This window comes from Ammospiza caudacuta, chromosome 14, assembly GCF_027887145.1.
Source record: "Ammospiza caudacuta isolate bAmmCau1 chromosome 14, bAmmCau1.pri, whole genome shotgun sequence".
NCBI lineage: Eukaryota > Metazoa > Chordata > Aves > Passeriformes > Passerellidae > Ammospiza > Ammospiza caudacuta.
In genome coordinates, this window is record NC_080606.1 from 6,073,045 (window position 1) to 6,096,081 (window position 23,037).

At 40.1% G+C, this 23,037-nt stretch overlaps 1 protein-coding gene across 1 annotated transcript; it reads right to left on the minus strand.

Annotated features, from left to right (window-relative positions):
• Positions 1–16,812: 16,812 nt before the first annotated feature.
• Positions 16,813–21,336, minus strand: SLITRK4 (SLIT and NTRK like family member 4). The gene has a single exon (XM_058814152.1). It carries the CDS (start codon positions 21,284–21,286, stop codon positions 18,773–18,775), a length of 2,514 nt encoding a protein of 837 aa, XP_058670135.1. The 5' UTR covers positions 21,287–21,336; the 3' UTR covers positions 16,813–18,772.
• Positions 21,337–23,037: the final 1,701 nt, after the last annotated feature.

Consider the following 23,037-nt stretch of genomic DNA (forward strand, 5'->3'; position numbering starts at 1 on the left):
TTTTAATGATGTTATCTTCTAGTGGGATGATAATAATTTAACCTGCTTCAGTGGAGATAATACAAAGTCGTGTACTTTTGCACATCTCCCTGCTGTCAATACTGGATTTTTTCCACATTTTTTTTCTTTATGTGGGATGAATAACCATCTACTAAACACAAATAGCAACTAACAAGCTGAGATGACCCCATCGAAAAATGATTATTATAAGATCCTTGACTCTTTCCTCTCTGTCCTTCAAAAAAAAAAACCTCTTAAAAGTTAACAAACTGAATTTTCTATTTCACAGAAACACCAAACAATGCTTGAAACGCTGCCCACATCTGTGAAACTATATCTAATCAAATTCACGCCTGCCTTGGTTGCCTGGGTAACAATCAGACAGTTGCTCCTACAAACAAACTGCAAACAGCAGAAGGAAATGTGCTCTAACTGGAAGCACCTACTTCCCTGAGCTTGAGCCTCGTTAGTTGAAGAAATAATCATATATAAAATGATCTTATTCACAAGGCAGTGGATGAATGGAGGCGGGATATTATAGTGATTGGCTCACTCTGGAGGATAAGGAAGACTTAGGAAAGGTTGTGAGCAAATGAACATAAAAGCTCAGCTCCATTTTTATCATTCTCTCCCTTTCTTCTCCCTAAGAAGCACAGCATGGCATTTGGATGTAACTATATGTCCCTGCATAAAAGGGTGATTCATTACTTCTCTCTCAGCACATAGCTGGAGTTATTGTCTCCATTTCCCCCTCGCAGCACAGGCCCCAATTGATGGGCTCCGTGTCAGGCTCCTCCTCAGCACACACACACAAGAGATGGCTCTCAAGGATGTATAGAGATGTGATAGGCGCTGCAAAGGGCCTCGTTTCCACAGCAACAGGGATCATGCAGGAGCTGTGAGCCAAACTTCATCTCCACCCCATTCCTCCCCCCTCCATCTGACCACACAGGTTTCCTTCTTCACGCTCCCCACGGCGCTTCCGGGGAATCCAGCCCCGTTTGGGCAGTGAATGTCCCTCACACACTCCAGTGCCGGGGCTCTATAGACAACTGCTGGCTTCAGGGCTCACAGGATTTTCTGACAAGCCAAGTTTGTTAGCCTCAAGCATTCAAAAATTGTATTTTAATAAGTAAGATTTAGTTATCTAAAACCTCAAGATACTAATGAGTATTTTTGCATGAGATTTGACTTCTTGATTATAAAACTTCACTCTTTTCACACCAAAGTTGGCTTAAAAGTTAGATATTTTTTGGTGTTGTCAATTTAAATTAACAAAATGTAAGCTGCTTACAAAAGTCAGACCCAGGAGAAAAAGAATCGAAACAAACAATCATTATGATATAATATTTATAGTGGCATGCTATAAATTGGGCATATTGCAGCTGGCCTGTGACACTGGTTTAAAAAAGGAAAGAAAACAGAATTATCAAAGAGCTGCTACTTATTGAAACCTGAATCAATGACCTGCTAAAAGTAAGTGCTGCAGAGGAATACTTGTACTGCAAATTTCCCCCTCTGCTATGTACAGGCTGAAGCCCCTAAATAGTGCCTTACATCATGGGCTTCAGGTTGGTGGGTGTTACTGCAAATCTGAAATCATCACTAAAAAACAAACATAAAGATGCCAAGCTGGCTTCCTGGTCACAGAAACAGAACTGACAGAAACAAAAGTAGTGTGGGAAAGGTTCATCAGCAGTGTGGTTACTAACTTTGCCAGCAAATAAGCCTGTTGCAGCAGCAAGGATCAGATGCTGGCTGCTCCTCGTGGTCGGTTTTTCCACCAGATTCACAGCTCTGTTTATTTTTGGGAGTTTGCTTTGCCTCTGAGCAGCAGTAGCCATCCATTACATAATGCTGGACTGGCTACATGGCACAGATTAACCAGAAACCAGCTCTGAAGTTAATGCTTTCTTCATCTTTACACTTGTCATGCTTGTATGGTAGAGAGATTTTGTACAAAAAGGCCTCACCTCTGTAATGAGTTTGCAGGCATGTGTGCACATGTGCATTATCATCCCCCTTACTGCAATCAGCCAGCAGGGAGCTCCCAAATTCCCTTAGACATCCATGCAATCCCAAATCAAAGACAGCTACTGACCATAGCAAGTTTAAATTTTACCAAACAGGGACTTTCTAAATGGTTGTTATAGGAAAGCTTCTTACTCCCTCAGGCATTGAAACAACTCTGTCTGGGCTCTGGAGGAAAAGAGGAATTTCTGCTTCCTGGTGCCTTACTTCAAAACACTTTTTCTAAGGTAATGTCATGCTTTTAATGAAGAGAAACTGTCCAACAACGCCTGATCTTTTTCCTCCTTCTCAGACCAGAGATTACTTATGTGTGCATTAATCAGATTGTAAAACAGCGTGCCCAGGACTGCACCAGGGGCAAGGATCATCTCCTGCAGACACTGCCAGCACTGCCCCTGCAGCCACTGCGGCTCCAGCTTTGAACAAACGTCCTGCAGCTGCTGGCTCTGGTGGCTGCTGCTGATTGTGTTTCCACATCAAATCAGATACAGAGGAAAACACCAACACAAAGTTGTGAACACGAGCACAGAAATAACGAATGTGTCATAAAAGCAAGAACAGCCCTCAAGTCCCCAGTGTTAGAGCATCCACCACATCTGCCTCTGCTGGCCTTACCTAGAGGGATTTGCTATGTAAGATGAAAACTGTCACATGTACTTACAGAAATCAGCAACATACTGAAGTATCAGAATTTTAAAATTTTTGTTGTCTGTTTTTTTATTCCAGCTCTGTAAAAATTGTGGGCAATCTTCAATTTCATAAAAATTTTCCCTAAAGGCTTTTACATACATATCAGCCTGAAACAGATTATCTGTTTTCCAGCACTGAAAAATGAGATTCTTCCCAGTGGTTTAGCAATAAACACTTAGAAATTATTTTAAGTTTATTACAAAGCAAAACACTTCAACCTTTAGTGCAGTTGGAAGAACACTTTCTTCCTGAAAAATATTTTTTTTATTTCTTCCCGGCCCCCATAGTATGGCTTTCCATACTATGTTCTAGAAAAAAGCCAACAGGTCATGATGATACCCACGTGCTCTTTGGGAAAGCCTCAGGAAAATGAAAGTTGCTTATTGTGACTTTTTTCATGAGAGATCTGGGCTTTTTAGTTTGTACATCTTTACTTATTGCTGAGATATTTTATAGTGTTAAGTTGGTCAGAATTTCTAAACCTATCTTGAAATGGTTAAAATGAATGAATGAATAAGACTTTAACCTAGGAAGCAGAAACTGAGGCAGAGTATGTGTACTCTAAAGCAGTATGGAAAGAAATAGATGCCAGTAGAGTCCTAGAACTCCTCATTGTGTCTTAGAAGAAACAAAATCTTAATAAATTAGTGCTAAGTGAAATATACCTTTATAAAACTGACTTATGTAGGGAATTGTGCTAAGAGATAGCATCAACAAGGACATAAGATACAAATAAAAGATAAAAGGTATGATACGTAGACATTAATGTTTGCTTTAAAAATCACATTTCTGCAGGACAGCTGACTATTTACACTTACAATGAGGAACTCTGGGATATTTAGTAGTACCAATATTACAACTTTTTTAAGACTAATTAACTCACTACCTCAAACAATATTCTATATGAAGAACAAGCTTCTTTCAGCAATTTGCTGCCCCCTTCACACCTGACTTTAAATATGAAATTGGGGCAAAGTCTACCATGGCCATTCAAGCCACAAACCCACAGCTGTTGTCATCTTATTGTAAAGTCCCATACCTTCTTGGTGATTTCTCGTGGACATCTCCTCACAGCACTAACTCCTTCTTCTTCATAGTACAGCCAACAAACTCCATCTCTCTCCTCACCCAGCTAACCCACTCTTTTGTAGCACTTTTCTCATTGGACACAGCTGTGGCCTATTCCTAATCTTTGCTAATTAGTACAGCTGTAACTCCTCAGGGGTGAGATTACCTTCTGCACTATTTTCTTACATTCTATCCCCCACACACAACCATCCACCTTTGCTGTAGTCCCAACAACAGAGAGTAGAACTTACTATTGAACATTATTTCATAAAGGTGGAAGAACATTACTTTTACTTTTTATCTCCTGCACATATGTCCCAGGGAGAATTCACAGTCTGTGCTTCCCATTTCTGGAAACAAGGCACTTTGTAAACACTGGTCATATGCATCACTTAGGTATCCGTGGTTACAAAGATGTAAAGAGCTCCTGAATTACATCCTACTTATTTTCCAGCTTCTGTGCCTCTGAGGGTTGTGGCAGCAGCAACAACCGTGGGTCTGAACCAGAGTCTACCAAGGCTGACAAGGAGATGACATTAAATACAAACCTGAATATCTGAATAAATTAGGCAGCTGGTACAACCCCAGTTGGTCTTAATTTCTATATAGTGTAAGCAAGGAAAGAGGAGAGAAGAAGGCATTAGAGACTACGAAGGATTTTCCGAGCCCACATCATCTTTCCATGGTTTCAAGTGGATAAACCTGTTACTTATTCTCCCAGCACATTGCACTTCCATGGACACCAGTGACACTGCAGAGCCTGGACCCACTGTAAAGGTCATCCTGGGGCTGCTCAGGTCAGTGGAGCTCTGCTGGCCCCACCAGATGCAGGAGAGGCTCTCAGAGGTTCTCCATTCCAAGCCTGGAGAACCTCTTTCTTATAAATAAGGCCTTTCCCATCCCCACAGTGAAGCAGGGCTAAGAACATCCTCAGTTTCTTTGCCAGGGGCCATTCCCCTGTTGCATACAGGTAGAGATATTATAAAAGAAAGGCCTTATAAAATATGGTTTAGGTCCTTCTAGTCTAGCTAAGCTAACAGTTAGCTTGTAACTTCCCATGTGAAAAATCATAAGAATGAAAGCACTTAGCACAACAAACTATTCTGGTAAGAGAACCATTTGCACCTGTGAAAAACAAGAAATCTGTCCCATGGGAATCTGTGAAAAAACATGTAAACTATCCAGGAATAGAAAGATTTGATGGACATGTATAATGCCATTTACTAACCAATGAATTGAAGGGCAAGAAAGCTACGAACCAATTAGAGTTATAGAGTTATACACAAGGTCTTGAAAATGGTGTAAAAATGGGCTGTGACATTAAAGATTGGCTTTTTCTGCCTGAAGAAACTGAGCCCTGTCTGCTTATTACTGCAACATTCCCCAATACACATCCAGTGATATTCAGGAAGATGTCCACTGGTGCCCTTGAAGTGGGTACAAAGAAAGAAGGAGGGTGAGACTGGCACTCCATGGATTCCCTTTTCTGCTCTCTGGGTTAAATAAAGGAACTTCACCATTCACATACCAAAGTTAATTACCCAAAGAGAATAAAGTGCTGTTCAAGAAGCTGAAATTCACTGTTTTTACAGAGGTTAATACATGCAGTGGCTCATTCCAAGCTATGATGTTCTAAAAATGAAGGTGATCTCGTGCTCTGGCACCACAGTTTGAAAATCGCTGTTTAGTCTTGGATCACAGAAGAGCTTGATGACACCTTGCTGTAAAAATAAAGTGATAGATTTGGGACTGCATTTTACAGTCCCACAACACTGAACTTTGATATTTCTTAGGCAAGATTTCTGTTTGAGGTTTGGAGATTGTTTTATTGTTTTTTCTCTCCTAGAAAAGGTTTGTTGCTCATATTCAACCTCTGAAATCTCTTGTGCACGCCCTGTCATACTATTTTTCAAAACCAGCATTTGATCTTGTGAAATAAATAATATGAATAATTCATGAGAAAGACATTTAAAAGCCCAAATTCCACCCTTCCTTTCTTACTCCTACTTTTTCATTTGGCATTAAAGCTATTATAAACAGGCACATTTTGGTAACAAGCTAGACTGCCTGTGGATAGCAGGAGTAGCATCAGTTGGAGAAGCACAACCACACACAGAAAAAAACAACCCTTAAATATAACACTGGAGCAATAAATATTGCTAAGACAGTATTTATTCAGTGTAGTCTTGAAATATGTAAAGCTTTTAATTCCATGCTCTCTCACTGTTTTTCCTTAAGACCATATTACATTAAGTCATAGACCTGGGACCTTACAGGACAGCATTTAAATGTCATTGCCAGCATTAGCAACTTTCTCAGATTTGAGAACAAAAACAATTTAGTGTAAAAATGCATCTCCACCAATCTGTGCTCCTAAGTTAGCAATTTGTTTCATTAATATATTTTATAAGCCATTATTTAATTTTTTTAAAAGCATGTGACATATTGCAAAACCTTAAACTTACCACATTGTCTCATGTGTGACAGACAGTGGTCATAATTTTATACCAAATTCTAACATATTCACAAGACCTTTAGGAATCTTTCAATTCCACAGCATGTCTGGCTGCTCTTCAATAAAGGGGAGTGGTTTTAAAGATCCATGAACAGTTTGTGCCTCCACTGGCTCATCAGAAATGCCAACAGAAGAGGAGCTTTCTGTTTCAAAAGCCCTGCAGCACAGACTGGGTGATAAGCAAGGAAAAGAGCCCTGCTCACTGCACACAACCCAGGCACAGCTGTTTTTGGTGACAAATGAGGAAAAGCTGATATTCCTCAGTTCTGTTCCTTGTAGGTAATGAGATAGCACCAGGGATGAATAATTGGGGTGATGCTCCTTGCAGAGAGGCTTGTACTCTCCCCTGGTCAGTCTCCAAATTACAGATTCCCAGGGAACTCAGAAACATCTTGTGGTCTGGAAGAATCTAACTCTGCCCCTCGCTTGCTTTGGAGTCCACCTTTCATCAGGATTCCTGCTCTTACAGTTCTCCTGAAGTCATGGAAGAACACCAGGGTAAATTAGCCCATCTGTTTTCATCTGGCAGGCATTCAGCAAGGCACAGTCTAGCAAAGTGCTTAAATAAATGCTTAACCTTAAGCTTGCTATTAAGGACCTAAGGAAATGCTTTCCTGGATTAAGAACAAGAACTACTGAAAAATGAAGGAGATGTTCATTGTCTGCAGCACAGTCAGAGGCCTGACCACAGAGAGAGGGAACTGCTTTCAGGGTTTGCCAAGGTCCGTGTGTGGGATGGGACAGTCAGGGGAGATGGGGGCCATGTGTGACCACAGAACAGAGCACAGATTGTGGCATGGAGCTTTCACATGCCATGTTCATGACAAAATAAAAATAGGAATTGCACAGAACTGCTTTTTGACAGTGTTTAAGATCTACTGGCTTGTGTCTTGAGCCATCTCACCCTCCAGATATTAGAGTGGTACAGGGAGGCACAGAGGCAAAGACCTGAATTCCCAGGTGTGCAGGGACAGCTGTGCTGCCCATAGGTGTTGTCTTACATATCAAGAGTTCTATTATCATTATAGTGCAAGGGCTCCATAGCCTCAGAGTTTCATACCTCCTCAGTGTTTCTCATGGCCATCTCCTCTAAGAACTGACTCTTCCTGGTCCTTGCAGCAGCCATCCAACACCAGATCCCACCAATCCACTCTTTATACCACTGTTTTTGTTGGCTACAGGTGTGGCCTTTTAAGATCAGGCCTGCTCCTAATCTTTAGTAATTAGTTCAGATGCAATTCTTTGGGGGATAAGATTACATTCTATCCCACCTTCATACTGTATCCCCCTACACATGGGTGAAGGGGGCACAGGAACAGGGGCAGTGCCCTGTGCTGTCACCTCAGCCCCTCACACTGCTCTGTGCTCCCTCAGCCATGGGAGGTAGAAGCAAACAGCTCCAATTTTCTGTGATTATTGGGATAGTGAAGATCCAGGTGGCAGCTTCTCTACAGGTTCAAAATAACTCTCCCTTTGCAATACAAATACTGCCTGCAGGTGTTTACTGCTGCCTTTCTGCAAACTAAAATGAGACAACACGTTTGCACATGACTAATCTCTTAAAATGCACTTTACCTCCCGCAAACTGCTTATAAAAGTAATTATTTCTCAAAAGACTGAGAATTCTGCCAGATCTTATATATAGGTCCTTGTGGATGATGCAATCCATCACCTTTCCAGTAAAGAACGATACAAAATAAAATATTTAACTAATGATAAATTAAATATTAATGGCCAATGCATCACAGACATCTCCAAATGTTTACATGAGTATATAAGTTAGTGCTTATTTTTGTAACAGCTCAGTCTGTTCTCACCTATCTTGCCTGTTCACTGCTTCATAGGCCTCTAAGCAATCCCATGGACCCAAAATCACCTCTAAGCAAAAATTCCAGCTCCAGAAGTTCAAACTCAAGTTATTTCAATTACTCCTTCTGCATCCCTTAAATATATACCCCTATCTCACCATGAGCTTCTGGGTTTCTTGGCTTGCCTGTCTCCATCACCCACACTGAGTTTTTACTGTAGTTGGAGGTCATGGTGGCACAAACAGAAATAATTTACCCCTGCTTTCATTCACTCAAGAACAAACCCAGCATTCCTCTGCTGGGGAATCTGCAGAGGTTCTGTGGGGAGTTTGGAGCTGGCAAAGGAGGGGAGGCTGAGGAGGCTGCTCAGGCAGCTGGAAGGGGCTGTGTAAAGAGCAGAGCATCCTGCTGGGGCAGTCAGAGAGCTCCTACCAGATTTATTCCAAGATCAAGGCCCTAAACTTATTTAACTCCCCTATCTTTGAAAAGCTGCACACACACAGACAGCTGAAGAAGTACTTTGGCAGCTTGGGAGGGGAGTTTGGAAAAAGTCAAAATTTTCCTCCCCAGAATTAATTTTCTGACAAAGAGCATTAGGTTATCTGGGACAGATGCTGTCTCTCATGGAAATCAGTGGGGCTTTAAATCCTGCAATTTTTTCTCAACACCTGAGAAAGATCCCCAGTGTGGCAGTTCACACAAATTCTTCCACTGACTTCTCTTGAGCAAGACAAAGCAAAAAGAATATAAAGTTTCCCTTTTTAATCCCCTTCAAAATAGCTCAGGCCTGTATGATAGAAGTAGCTGGGAGAGGTAATTGCTGCACAGTGGCCCAATTACTCACACACTTCAAAACAACCCAAAACTCCCACCTGCTATGAGTGAAGGGCTTTAAAAGTGTGGGTTATGAAACAGATAGAAGCATCATTTCAGACCTACATAAGTGTTGGTTTAAATTTGGGATTTTTAAGTCTTACTACAAATTATCATTAACCTAAATGTGGCTGTTAGCTGTGAGTGGTGTTAGTATGTGGTTGGTCGGTTGGTTGTTTTGCTTTTAACTTGAAGCTCCTGCTTCAGATGAATTAAAGCCTCTAATCTCTATAGGAAAGTGAATTTTGGAATTTGTGTAGTGCAACTAGAGCCATGAAGGTCCCAAAGTTCATTGGGTCTTTAGAGACCTGCTGTGGTGTTAATATGCCTTAACATGGCCTGTAAGGGTTACAGACATGGGGAGATATCGTTTACAGAAAGGATTTTCTTTGTTTTCCTTGGATTTTTTCCTTTTTTAACAAAAAAACTCCTCTCATTGTGAAGATCAGTTATAAACTATTCCACATGGTTTGGGTTGAGTTGGAGTCTCCTTGTGATAAGTCCAAGTAACAGAAACCCTTCTTCACTCTTAATTACAGTAGCAGTGTTGGGTGGTGCTGCATTAAACTGACCTTTGGCTTTATGTTAGCTGTGCTAAATGAATAAAAAAATCACAATTTCCCAGTAACAAACACAAGCATATCTTATAATTCACAGTATGAAGTTGTTACTACAGTGCCATCTTCAGTGCATTACATAAAGTGGAGTTTTCCTGTAGAGGATATTTTCTTTGTTCTTTATGGGTTGGAAATGGATTAATAGAACTCCAACTGCAAAGGAATGAGTAAGAAAGAAAAAGGTGAAAGCCTTCTCTCTCTCTGTTAAAAAGAAAGAGAGTGTTGTTATTAAGAAAATAAACTATTATACAAGAAGCACATGTAATTATTAGGCAAAGCAATCTGAAGCTGGCCACCACAATAGGTTTTGAGGTAAAAAATGGTTCTGCTCATTTACTGCCAGTGACACTCAGCAATACCACAGGGAAATGCAATTTTACACATGCACATGCATTATATGTAGAATATTACCAAACCATTAGAACTGTTAATACAAGTTTGAGGGTATACTATTTACAGACAGGGAAAAAGATGTGTCTCCACACATCTGACAGAGAACCTGGGCTAGCTGTACTGTGGGGGAAACGTCATTTGCTCAAACAAGTTCTTCCTATCTGGTCCCATACTGATCTTGGCCATGTGTGATGTCACAGGGAATTCTGGTGTGGAGAAAGGAAACAGGAGCTGAGGCCAACTCCAAATCTCAGTCCCACAGCTTGTCAGCATAGCAAAAATGCCAAAGGTGCCAATGACAATGGAAAATATGACTGATTTTATTATTATAATGCAGATGTTCATTTGGGAGGGAATGTATTTGCTTGTCTTCTTCAGGCTTACATGTTTTCTTGCTGATGGCTCAGAGTTGTATTGCTCTGTACAGAGTAAACAGGTCTATTTAACAGCTGAAGAAGAAAAGTCTATAAAGAGGAAAACACAGCTTATCCACTCTCAATGATATTCCTCAATCTGAACAATAGAGCTCTGTGCAGAGCACACTGCTACTTCCCTTTTGAAATGGATTGTATGCTGATAATACTCATCATTTGCATGCTGCTTTCATTTTGAAAGCACATTACAAATGTATAGGAATCCTTACGAACACACTTTACAATCTATAATCCTTACTATCTTTGCTGTCATAAGTGGTTTAAATGACTTGACAAAGCTACACAGAGAAAATGCATCACACTGTTGTTTTGTTGACCAATACAGCAAAATCATAAAATCATGCTCATGGCATAGCTCCAACAGCTGAATGAAACTCCAGATTCTAGGAGAAGCTACTTAAAAGATAAAACCTCTTATGGCATCCACAGCTTATATTCTTGAGAAAGATTTACAAAATAGGGGCCTTATTTGTTGGCACAAACCAAATTTTCCCAAATTAATTCCTAAATATTTCAATTGTACTTTCTGAATATTTCACTTCATTAAGAAACAAGTAATTTTCATTGAACAAAAAGAAATCTTAAGTCTAGGTTATTCACGATGTTTTTGCTCTTTATTTTCTTCAAAAACATGAGAATTAAAAGCAAAACTTTTTCTAGACACTTGGACCCAATTTCCTGATCATATTTGTAAAACCACTAATGTATTGAACTGATCATAGAAGTAAAGATCTTCATAAGTATAAAACAGTGCAATGACATGGTGATATTTAAGAAGGAGGCCACATGAACCCCAATTATTTCAAAGTGTTAACCCCATCCAAAAGATGGGGTTATCTCCTTGTATGAGATTTGTACTCTTGTTCCTGACCAACCTCACCAAACTGCAGGCACAACTCAACAGGAGCTGCAAATCTGGTCCTGAGGAATGCCTGCTGATGTAACTTCCATTAAAGCAAACAGAGAGGGAACATTCAAAACCTTGCATTTCATTCCTACCACACAAAAGGCAGAAAGATATTGAGGATGAATCTTTGCATTGTGCCCTGAGCTGCACATCTAAGTGCTTTGGCACCGAGGGGCATGTTCTAACCCAAGAATGGAAGCTGAAAAGTTGCACGCTAAAAATATAAACACAACTGCTTTCCCCCTCTCTCTCTTAGTGAAATACTTTAATAGTACTGATATTAACCAACAATGTGACCATTCTTTAAAATACCAGTATTTTTCTTTTTCAATCTGGAAAAATTCAAATTCAGCCCATTTTTCTTTTCAGAAAAAAAAGAAGAAAAAGAAAAAAGAGGAAATGATTCTCCTACAAAACTATTTTTGGCTATAAGCAAACACAGACTGCACATACACGAGACTGCTGACCTGGAGCCTTATTTGCAGTGTATAGACAAGAATACCCTGCTGAGAAGGACTAACAGGGCCTATGAAATCCTGCCAGGGAGCAAGAAAATCTGCTGTATGGTATATCCTTTCCTGCAGTTTCTTGCAGTGAAGAGCTCAAAATCTGTCAAAACACGCTGCCCTTTGTGACTGTGCTCATTGAGATGTGCACCCTGCACAGTGTCTCATATTCAGATGTGAGCACTAATGCAGCACATGAAGGGAGCCCCTACCAAAGCCCTGCTCAGCAAACACTGGGCACAGACTGACCCCACACCCAAACAGCTCTCAGTGTGCACAGAAATGTATCCACACCCTAAATAAAAGCACCCCTGAGAAATCTGTATCACAGCTGGTTTAACCTGAGTGATCTGTGCAAGACTTTTCAGTGAACAGTGACCCCAAAGCCTGGCTCAGGTAAGTGGGTGCAGATGTCTGCAGGATTTAGCCACAGTCAGAATTCAGTTGACTGAACCACATTTCTTTACAGTGCACAACTTAAAGTCATGGAAAGCCACAACTGTCCAGCTTCAAAAGCTCAGCACAAAACTTCCCAACAGAAGCTTAAACCATTTCCTACATTTCTGTTTTGGATCATACACCATCTGAGGTGACTCAGAAACCATCCAGGACAGGCTCTTAGTTTGCCTTTTTTAGCTGTTTTCTAGGAACTGACAAATCCCACTCTTGTGCCTCTTTGGAAGCTGCCATCAACCCAAGCCCAGAAAAACCTTCAGCTGTAAAGCATTGGCTCACTGGAGGAGAAATGAGAGCATGGAGTGGGAGGATGCTCTGCAAGGTCATAGTGCACACATGTCCAGGAAACCACATGAAATTAAACCAAGAAATGAAATCCTCCTGGATGAGGGAAATTTAGGAATATTCTTTGTTATTCTACTGTTACAAAATGACAACTAAAGCATTTAGCGATCACTTTCTGTTTTCTGGTTAAACAAAGACCAAAAAGAAGTGAGGTACCCATGTGTTATGTACTACACTGTATTAAGCTTTTCCATTCATGCATTCAAAAAATTCAGATTTAGTAAAAGCTAGGACTCTTTTTCCTTATCCAATCTTTCTTTATGCTTTTGAAGAATTATTTATGGAATTATTACTGAGGGAATGGAAATTCAATACAACTCAGTATCTGTCTGTTACCAGTGACTGGTATTTTAAAAATATCAGACTGAAATGTACTGCTTTCAGATAATTAATCAGTTATCTCAAGTATTGCTAGTGAATACAAAAAAAATTAGCAGTGAAACAAAGATATTTGCAATAAACTCCCTATTTAATGAAAAACACGAGCAGAGTAACTTTGCTCCATTACAGGGAGAAAGTAAATTGTATTGTTAGAAAGCATTTCTATTTTATGTGAGATCTACCCCAAGTGTATGTATAAACCAGCAAATTTATATAGTTTTGTACCCATAGTACTGCTCTGGGATGCTCACAGCTCTTGAATCACTGCAGAGTTCCACTGACATCAAACAGACACAGGGCTGCACTTGGTCTGTGCTCTCCCTACAGTCGTTTAAAACAGCAACAGCTTTACCACACAGATCAACAGAGTATAAAGCAAGATTATATTACTTTTCAAGTCAAAAATTACTTATTTTTATTTCAATGATGGATAGATCTTGTACTTTCTGCTCTTTTTTCATTCACTAGGGTAATAGCAGATTTGACTCCATTGAAGTCTGTTCAGCCAGTCTGGATTTACATTGGTAAATTTTTGAGAAGAGTTTGTCCCTGAGCAACAACATTCTTACTTTTGTTTTCCAACACAGCATCAACCATAATACATAAGGATGAGTGAATCGAAATCGGAAATAAAAACTAATAATGACAAAACATATTAACAGAAAACTCTCAAGTTCCTCTGCATTCAGAAACACTTATTATCAAAACATGAATAATTAATTCCTGGTTCTCGAGTTCTTCTTTAGAAAGAAATTATATGGAATATTATATGTAGGCCTTTCTCAACTAATGCTGTGGGTTTGTTCCTAATGTTACACTTCAACTAGAAGTGACAAAAATCTGTATCAAGTCCTGATTTTCCACTCCATATCCCATTCTGATTCACATTCACTGCCATTATAATGCATGTTAAACCCTGCACAACAGGGAATGTTTAATCTAAATGCAATCCTGTTCCCGCTCCTCTCCCTTGCCATGAAGATTTTTATGAGGCTTTGTAAACCATTTTAACTACAAAATATAAATTTGGAAGTTAAACTGCCTAAAGATATCTTTGCAACTTTCAGTTATAAAACTAACCTAACCAAATGAAATGTTAGATGGATTGGTGGTTTTGCTTCTTCTAAGGAAAAATTACCTTTTCTTTCCTCTGAAAAATTGTTGTTGAAAATGACTAATAAGAAGACAGAAGAATCAAAGCAAATGCCCCTAACATTATGTAACTGTTCCTCTAAGCACTCTGGGTTGAAGAACTGAGAATCCAACTGAAAACTAAATTCTGCTTGTGGTAGTAATGCAAAAAAAAAAAAGTCACTGATTTTGGAGGGATTATTTGCATAACAGGGGGAAGGAAGATTTTGTTGGACAACAGAAGATGAGAAAAACTTTCTAAAACAGAAAAAATTTTTGATGTGGTTAGAAAACATTACTGCATAACTTCTTTACAGATTCTCTCTCATCCATACACAAATAATCCATAAGAGAATATCACAGGCACTTAACAAAGTCTAATTTCAGAAATACAATAGTACCAAACAATTTTATTAATATTTCATACAAATTTTGAAGTCAACACTGACTAGTATTTTGATATTGATGAAGGCAAACAAGATTAATAAACAGTAGGTTTCTGTGTTTTACATTGGACTGGATGCCATAAGTAACTGCCTAAATTATAAACTAACCTAAAATAATAATGATCAAAACAGGGTAAAGCCAATACATTTTATTTTCTTTACTTTATTTCAAAATAGAGTGATTATAAATACATTCTTGTTATATTTCCTTCCTAACTCTTTGGATGCAACCAAAAAAGAAGTCTCACTGTGCTCATTTCATACAATATCAACATACAAATCATGCAAAAGATATTATAGATATTATACCACCATCAAGTTCTGGATGTTTTTTCTTGATTCTGAGACATTTGTTAACATTATTCACAAGGCCATGCCTTTATAATTTATATCATCATTATGGCTTTAAAAAAAAAGCATTTAAAAATATATTTATACTAGATGGTTGCATTATTGTCAATCTTGAACACTAAATGCAAAACATAAATCACCTGTTCTTGTGTTCTTGCACCGCGGTATTTGCTGTCTGATAAAATTGCACAATTGTTTTTCTTTTTCAAGGAAACTAGTACACTTTATTGATTTCATTTAAAAATGGAAACTTCTTTATAATACAATGGAGACAACAGATTATGCCAACACCTTCACTGATTTAGTTTATGTCTATGGGTCTTAACAGCCATTTTACAAGCATGGCCACTCAAACCAATATAATGAACAGACAGACCCGTTAAGCCACACCCAAGAGTCACCTTCTCAGAAAGACTGACCAGAGATTTGAATGGACATCACACTAAAACTGCTGTGCAGACACGTACACCGTTTCCAAACGTGGAGAAAGTAAACTGACACTAAGGTTGCCATTCAAAGTAACAATTTCACAGAAAAATAGTGTTTTGCCAGCTTCTGCATTCTCCACTCGCACTATTATGCCTACATATTGCACCATACATTGTAAAACACTTAGGGACAATTTCTACAGGAAGGTCCAGATTGTGCAACCTTTACTGATGCTGGTGAACCTACACTCAACTGCATAACCCCAGACGAGTCTCTGGGCTCTATGGATTATATACAATGGTTCTGAGCTGGCTTGTTCTGAAGTCAATGACAAAACTCTAGCTAAGCCCCACTCTTGGGCAGGTATCTAATTATTATCCCATGAATAGTACCTCTGCACATGACTTAGGTTGAGGTGAAATGCTTTACTGGAATTGGGGCCTCAGGAGTCAGAAAACTCTGACCCAGTGTAATGGTACAGCATAACGGCTCAGTTCTTTTGATCAGCAAATAGAAGACACCACTCCAAAAACCAAAAAAACCTCAAAAAAATTAAAAAACCCAAACCAAACAAAAAAAAACCCAAAAAACCCAGAAAGAACACCCGCAGAAAACCTCACAACACAAAATGAAACAAAAGCTTAAGAAGGTATGATCATTTATCTCTGTTCTTCTGGCTCAGGGCAGCACAAGTCACAAGCACATCAGTTTTACCATCACTTAGAAGTAATTCCTTACTTGCAATTTTTAATATTTTCAGCACATTGCTGTCAGGAGGATCATACAGGACATGCCATTGTGTCAGACACCTTCTGCTTTGGCAAACTTCAGTGAACTTGGACCCATCCTCGAGGCCACAGAGCTCTGTGCAGAGCAGACCAGGACCTGTCACCCTCAGCCTACTGAAGGAGCCAGCAGAGTCCACCTGGTCAGTGCACCATGGACACCCCTTAATCCACAGACAACCAATAAACTCACACTTGGTTCCCATGCAACCCTTAGCCATGCATTATTGCATCATTGGCCAACCAGGAGCTTTTTATGCCAGAGCTGCACTGTGTACGCAGTATCCATGTCCTCAAAATCCCCATGACATTCTGAATCAAGTTAATTATTGTGCATGGATAGAGGCAGCTTTTTAAAGAAACTCAGCCATTAATTCATCTCTCGCAATTTTATTATCTGAAGTCGTGTATATACTAAGCATTATGGAGAAAAATAATAAAACCAGTCTCTTTCTAAGCCAAAAGAGCACAAACAAATGTCTAAAAGTAGAGAAATGTTTTGTTTGCTTTCCCTTAAATAAAGAAGCAGTGCTCTTTTTTTTTTTTTTTTTTTTTTTGGTCTATTTTGATAAAAATATACTGCAGGCTGTTTGCCAAGTATCATTCCAGAATAAAAATTTCAACTCAGTGTCACAAAGCCCTGAAATTAGAGGTTTATATTGGAAATAGCTGACACAGCCTTCTTCACAGTATTATTATTGAGTCTTGCTCTAATTTTTGCTAGCTTCAAATTAATGAAAAACATTCATGTTTATATCCTACTATCTTAATTGACTAATGTATTGATTATAAAAGGTAAGGAGGGGTAAAGGTTCTGAAAGCAAAGGAGATAAGAGGGTCTTATCCAAAGCTCATCGAGTTAAAGAAATTTTGTTAATCTCATCTCATAGATTTGCTCTAGGATGCTTTGTCAATGTATCTCCATTCTCATGTCAAAGTACCATCTATCAGTGAGATACAATGGGGATTTTCCATTCTCCTACCTTTTTTCTAGGATGCTTTACTAATATATCTCCATTCTCATGTCAAAGTACCATCTATCAGTGAGATACAATGGGGATTTTCCATTCTCCTACCTTTTTTCCTGGCTATTCAGATTCAGCCTTCACAAAGCCAAGCTTTTACTTTCTAGTTGTGAGCTACACAGTCCTCTGAACTGAGACCACTATATCCATTTTGCACTGTGGTTTTGAACAGGATTTCCCACATTGTTCACTGCTTTGATCACGTTTTGCTGACTAAAAGCAGCCAGAGAGATAAGAACAGAACATTTCTGCATGTGCAATAAAAATATTCCCCTTAGCATGAATTCCTGTAAATGCTTGTGAAAAGTATTCAGATTAAGCTGTAGAGACCTGAAAAGCAAGAAAATTGATGGCAAGTAACAGCCTGGGACACAATACTAAAAAACTAATCAATCTATTTCAAAATGCACCATTGGTAACAGATCTGAAATAAGGTAATATGCTAATCTCACGAGAATAGTACAGAACAATTTTATTATTATTATCATTATTATTATTATTATCATCATTATTATCTGATCACTTAATTCTGGATGATGCTATACATTACATCCCCCGTTGCTGTTTGGTATATTGTTCTGGTTTTATTTATACTGAATGATTAATGCATTGTGATCAGGAAAACAAGTCAGGCATATTAAATACATATTAAGGAGTACATATTTTTTTCCTATGTAGTATACAAAGTATTTCATAAATATGAATTATATTACAAAAATAATTTCTGTTACGCTCACACAGTAAGCACTTTGACAATTTTGGACAACCTGTTGGGGTTGCACGAGTTTCACGTAACTGAGAAGGAGCTCTAGTTTTAATTGGAGATGAGTCTTAGAACAGATTCTGCATAAATATCAAATATTTTCTTCAGATGTCACGAATACTGCAGAAGTCAGGTTGAACTATTTTCTTTCTTTTTTTTTTTTTTAATTTTCTGTATAGACATGTATGCTTCAAGTGGTCAGATTTATTTCATAGGTATGTAATGCATGGTATATTTTAAACACAATTTATCATTATAATTCCAGTGGTTTCAAGATGCAGCCCATAAATGTAACCAATTTACACATACTATTGAATGTTCTCTCTTTGCATGCTTGTTACTTTCCAGGTAAGCTTTAAACAGTGCCATTAGAACACCACAAATCAAAGGATTACTCCAGTTCCACCAACTTAAATCCACGTGCAGGATGAAGGACCCAGCTGAAGTACAAATATCAGTACCAGGTTTCTTGTGTTTGTTCTAACAAATCACAAGGAGACGATGGTTTGCATTTGAGATACAAAACATATATGCCTCTTGAGGTTAAATTCAGTGTAACGTGTATAAAGCATCCCTTTGGCAATAGAGTTTGCAGTATCCCTACAGGATTCCACAGGGCATGACATTTATGGAGTAAAATCTACTAAGGAAATTCTCCTCTACTTCACAAATCCTACGCAGCTACAGTTAATCAGACACCCTTGGATACACCTGCCTCTATGCCTATCAATATAATATAGTATTTGGAAGTTAAAAGTCAACAAAAGGCACTTTCATCATTAAATAAATGTCCTCTGTAGGCAATAAGATTGTATGACCTATATTTTATTCAAAGCTGTTTGTTCTTCAAGGACTTGTAGGTAGTCAGGTGAACCTTGAAGTTTAGCTTTTAGTTCAAAATATTCACTTTTTCTTTGTTCTACTACAATTTTACTATGATTACCACCTATTAGAGATTTCTTGGCTTTTTTGTCTTGCAGTTTCTCTGGGTAACGTATTTCAAAGCCACTGACCCCTATGCTGTTGTACTCCTTTTTACTTTCAAGAAAATTTTGAATAAATACATTGGAATCCCTTCCAGGGAATAACTCATCCAGTTCATCGATTGTGCTAAGTCTTTTTCTGGAATCCACATGCAACAAATCTTTCTCCTTGTCATTCATATTTCTCAGAATGACTTTTTGCCCTGGTGGGTCAGCAAACGTGAAGCCTGTTTCAGACTCTTTCAAGCCACAGGTATGAGTTTTGCTCATCTGCTCAATGGTCTGAGGAATGAAGGCCTCTGCACCCAGTCCATCTTTTTTGTTTGACTTGTGATCGTGCTTTCTTAGCTGCAGTTGCATAGAACTGCACTCTTGGTTTCCAATCCCTTCATGCTTTATGGTTGGCTTTTTGTTGCGCCGAAGCACAAAAACAAGAAGACAAAAAGCAACAAACACCGTTAAAATCAGCACAACCAATATGCTCAGGATTAGGATGGACAATGGAACTGGGCCACCAGGAGGACTCCGGACTGGTCCCGGGGGTGTTGTAAAAATAACAGCAGGCATGGGACTAGTGAACAGAGCAGATGGCTTGTTTAAAAGTTTAGGACAGAGAATCTCATTTTTCAGAGACTTAAGTTCTATGTTAGCAAACTGCACAGGTGTCTCACATTTCAATTCCTTCACCACAATACCGTCATTTAGCTTCTCAAGCCAGAGCTTTAAAGCAACTAAATCACAAGTGCAGTCCCACGGATTACCTTCCAAATCTATTTGTGTAAGAGACTTTAGCTGATCAAGAACACCACTTACAGGTAAATACATGAAGTGATTGTTCCTCAGATTCAGTCTAGCAAGTGGTGCACCAGCAAAAATATAGGCTGGCAAACTTCGCAGAAGATTGTTGTTCAGGTAGAGCAACTGCAAGTTTGGCATTAAGTCAAAGGTGCCTGCTAGGATTTCTTTGATAACATTGTATTCCAAATACAGATATTGCAAATTGTGGAGGCCAGCAAACATCTCTGGGCTCAGACGCTCTATCTGATTGCCATTGAGGTACAATCTCCGTAAATTTGTAAGGTTGCGGAAAACATCTCCTTTGATCACTGAAATCCGATTGCTGCCTAAATGTAGCAAATCCAGCCCCTCAAACTCAGCGAAATCTGTAGTATCCACATCCTTAATATAATTGCCATTTACATGCAGTTTCTTGGCATTTAAAGGTTTGGGTACAAGTTCAGCCATCGATTCTATATTTCTTTCTTGGCAATTTACGCTTAATCCCAAGTCTGAAGGATGAGTTTTGCAAACACAAGGGAGCGGACAAGGAGTTAAAGGAGGCACCCTGGTCTGGTAAGATACGATCTGACTGAGATTGCGACTGGACAGAGCTTTGCCTGCTACTATCCCCGAGATCTTGGAAGGATTTGTAGTCTTTGGTGCCTTTGTGACTAATCTGTGCACTGATGTTTGAGTGGTGTGGCCGTTGGGCGTGCTGTAGCCGGGCTCCAGCTGCGAGGGAGGCAGGATGCGCACGTCAAAATCGCTCCCTGTCCCCATGGAGCACAGCTCCTGCTTATTGGTCTCTTTCAGCAGCCTTCCGTACAAGTCACTGGGTGTTTCACAGATAGCCTCTCCAATGTAGATGTTGTAGGGCATGTTCTCCAGCCACGCTTTCAAAGGCAACAAATCACAAGTACAATTCCAGGGGTTGTCTTCCAGCTGCAGTTCAACAATTCGCCCGATGTGTTCCAGAACTCCAATGTATGGCAGCTTCTGTATTCGATTCCCCCGTATATCCAGATGGGTTAGAGAAGCAAATCGAAAAATATTATCGGGAAGGAATGAAATCAGATTGTCATTAAGTATCAGGACTTTCAGCTTGTGAAGCTTATTGAAGGCTCCCCGTTCAATAAACTTGATTAAATTGTAGTCAGCTTGGAGATACTCCAAGTTCTCTATGCCAAGGAAAGTGTCAGCCCGGAGAATCTTTAATTCATTGTTGTTCAAGTGCAACTGTTTTAATGCACTAAGACCCATAAAGGCCCCTCCCTCAATGTTCTGCAACTTATTATTACCCAGCTGCAAGGACACTGCATGTGTAAAATTAAGAAAGGAATTTGGATATAGAATAATTAGCAGGTTGTTTTGAAAGTTGAGGTGGTAAAAATTAGACCATGGTGGTTTAAGCTGATTTGGTCTGTAGACTGCAACCTTCTCACAGTTGACATAGAGTACATTCTCAACTGACACACAGGAGCAAACACTGCAAATTTCCACAGATATATCAGCATCTGCAGTTGTAGAAGAAACTGGAGATGACAGAACCAGAAAGAGCCACAGAATCATCTTCTTTTGATCAGCAAGCAACCTTAGGCTCCTGAACAAAGATAAAGAATCTAAAGAAGAAAGAAGGAAAGAAAAAAAAAATGGTTTTCAGTTGACATTGTTCCAAAACGTCACTTGGGTTAGAAATTGTATACCACTGAGCTACTGTACCTGCCAAGTATTATAGATAAACTACAAGAACTGAATTTAAACTAACATGAAAGACTTTAACAACCAAACAAGTGCACAGGAGCTGGGATGATTTCAAACACAGAATGTGAATTTCTGTAGAGAAACACAAATAACTCTCAGGTCTGTCAAATGTATTTCTCTCTCTTGTACATGCCAAGCATGCATAACTAATAAAGTAAAATAACCAAAGGAGATTCCAATTTTATGCATATTTACTCCCCTCAATTGTGCACTGCTCATATGTTGCTGTGCATTTCAGGGATATTAAACACAAATGCTGATGTTATGCATGCCCAAACATCTGGGATGGGATAGCACAATATAGAAAGGATGGAGATGCTGACACAAAAAGCAATGCCAATGCTCAGTATACGTATATAAAGCAACAGCACATACAAATGTATCACTATGATAAAGATATTCACTCAAGGGCTACACAGGCATGCAAACACATTGTTTCTGTCACTTCTGATATCTAGTTTAAATAAGTAGGTGATAAACTGACTGCAGAAATACAACTATTCACAAAACAAGATCAGCTCTGGGTGACCAATGGAAGCACTCAGACATGGAAGAAGCATGCACAAGCACACAGCCCCATCCCCAGGAATAACAATACATTGACTTGCAGGGAAAAACAAAGTCACAATTTGCCAGTCTGACACAACTGAAATCTGAGAACTATTTTTTCCCCCTAAAGCATTATGTAATTTGCTCTTATTCCTGCATTGATAAGAACCCTTTGCATATAGTCCGGCCAGCTGAACTGCCATTTTTCACGCAGAAGAACTCGAGCCACAGCATTTCCTCTGAGTTATAAGGTAGGGATTTCCCCCCCGCCCTTTTTTTAATAAATCAGTCAATAATCAATACATTGCACACACACACACTCCATCTTCCCATTACCCCCATTTCCCAACTTGTCCCTTTCATTTCCTGCTGTAGGAAGCCACTGAGTTGGCAGGAGAGAGCCAGAATGAAAAGTGGAGACAGCAGGAGCCAGCTGGAGGGAGGAGAACCGGGCTGGAGGGAGACACAAGGGGAGGATGCGCCGGGGGTCCTGGGAGGGAGGGGAGAGGAGGGATGAGGAGAAACCGCAGGACAGAAGGACAAGACGGAGAGGAAAAGCACGGAGGAGAGAGGATAGGATGAGAGGAACGGATGGCCGAAGGAAGGGGTCAAGGAGGCCGCTTGCCGGGAGAAGGGGAAGCGGAGCAGCGCTGCGATGCCCGCAGGCTGCCGACCCCGGCCGCGGCGAGCGCGCCCCCAGGGGCGGACCGGTGTCCCCGCGCCCCCGCCGCTCCGTCTCCCTCCCCTGGAGCCGCCGTGCTCCCGTGTCCCTGCCTCGCCCACGCTCGAGTCCCTCTTCTTCCTCAGCCCCGGGGCCCCGGCCGGCGCGGAGCGGGCGGGCTGCGGGCGCTGCGCGGGGCTGGCGGCGGGGCGGCGAGCCCGGCCAGCACTGCCGGCACTACCGCAATTTTTTGCCGCATCCGGCTCGGCTGGTGCCGGCTCCCCTCTGCCGTGGGCGCCCCGTCGCCCTCTGTCTCCCGGCGGGGGAGGGCGGCAGGGGCACGGGCGCG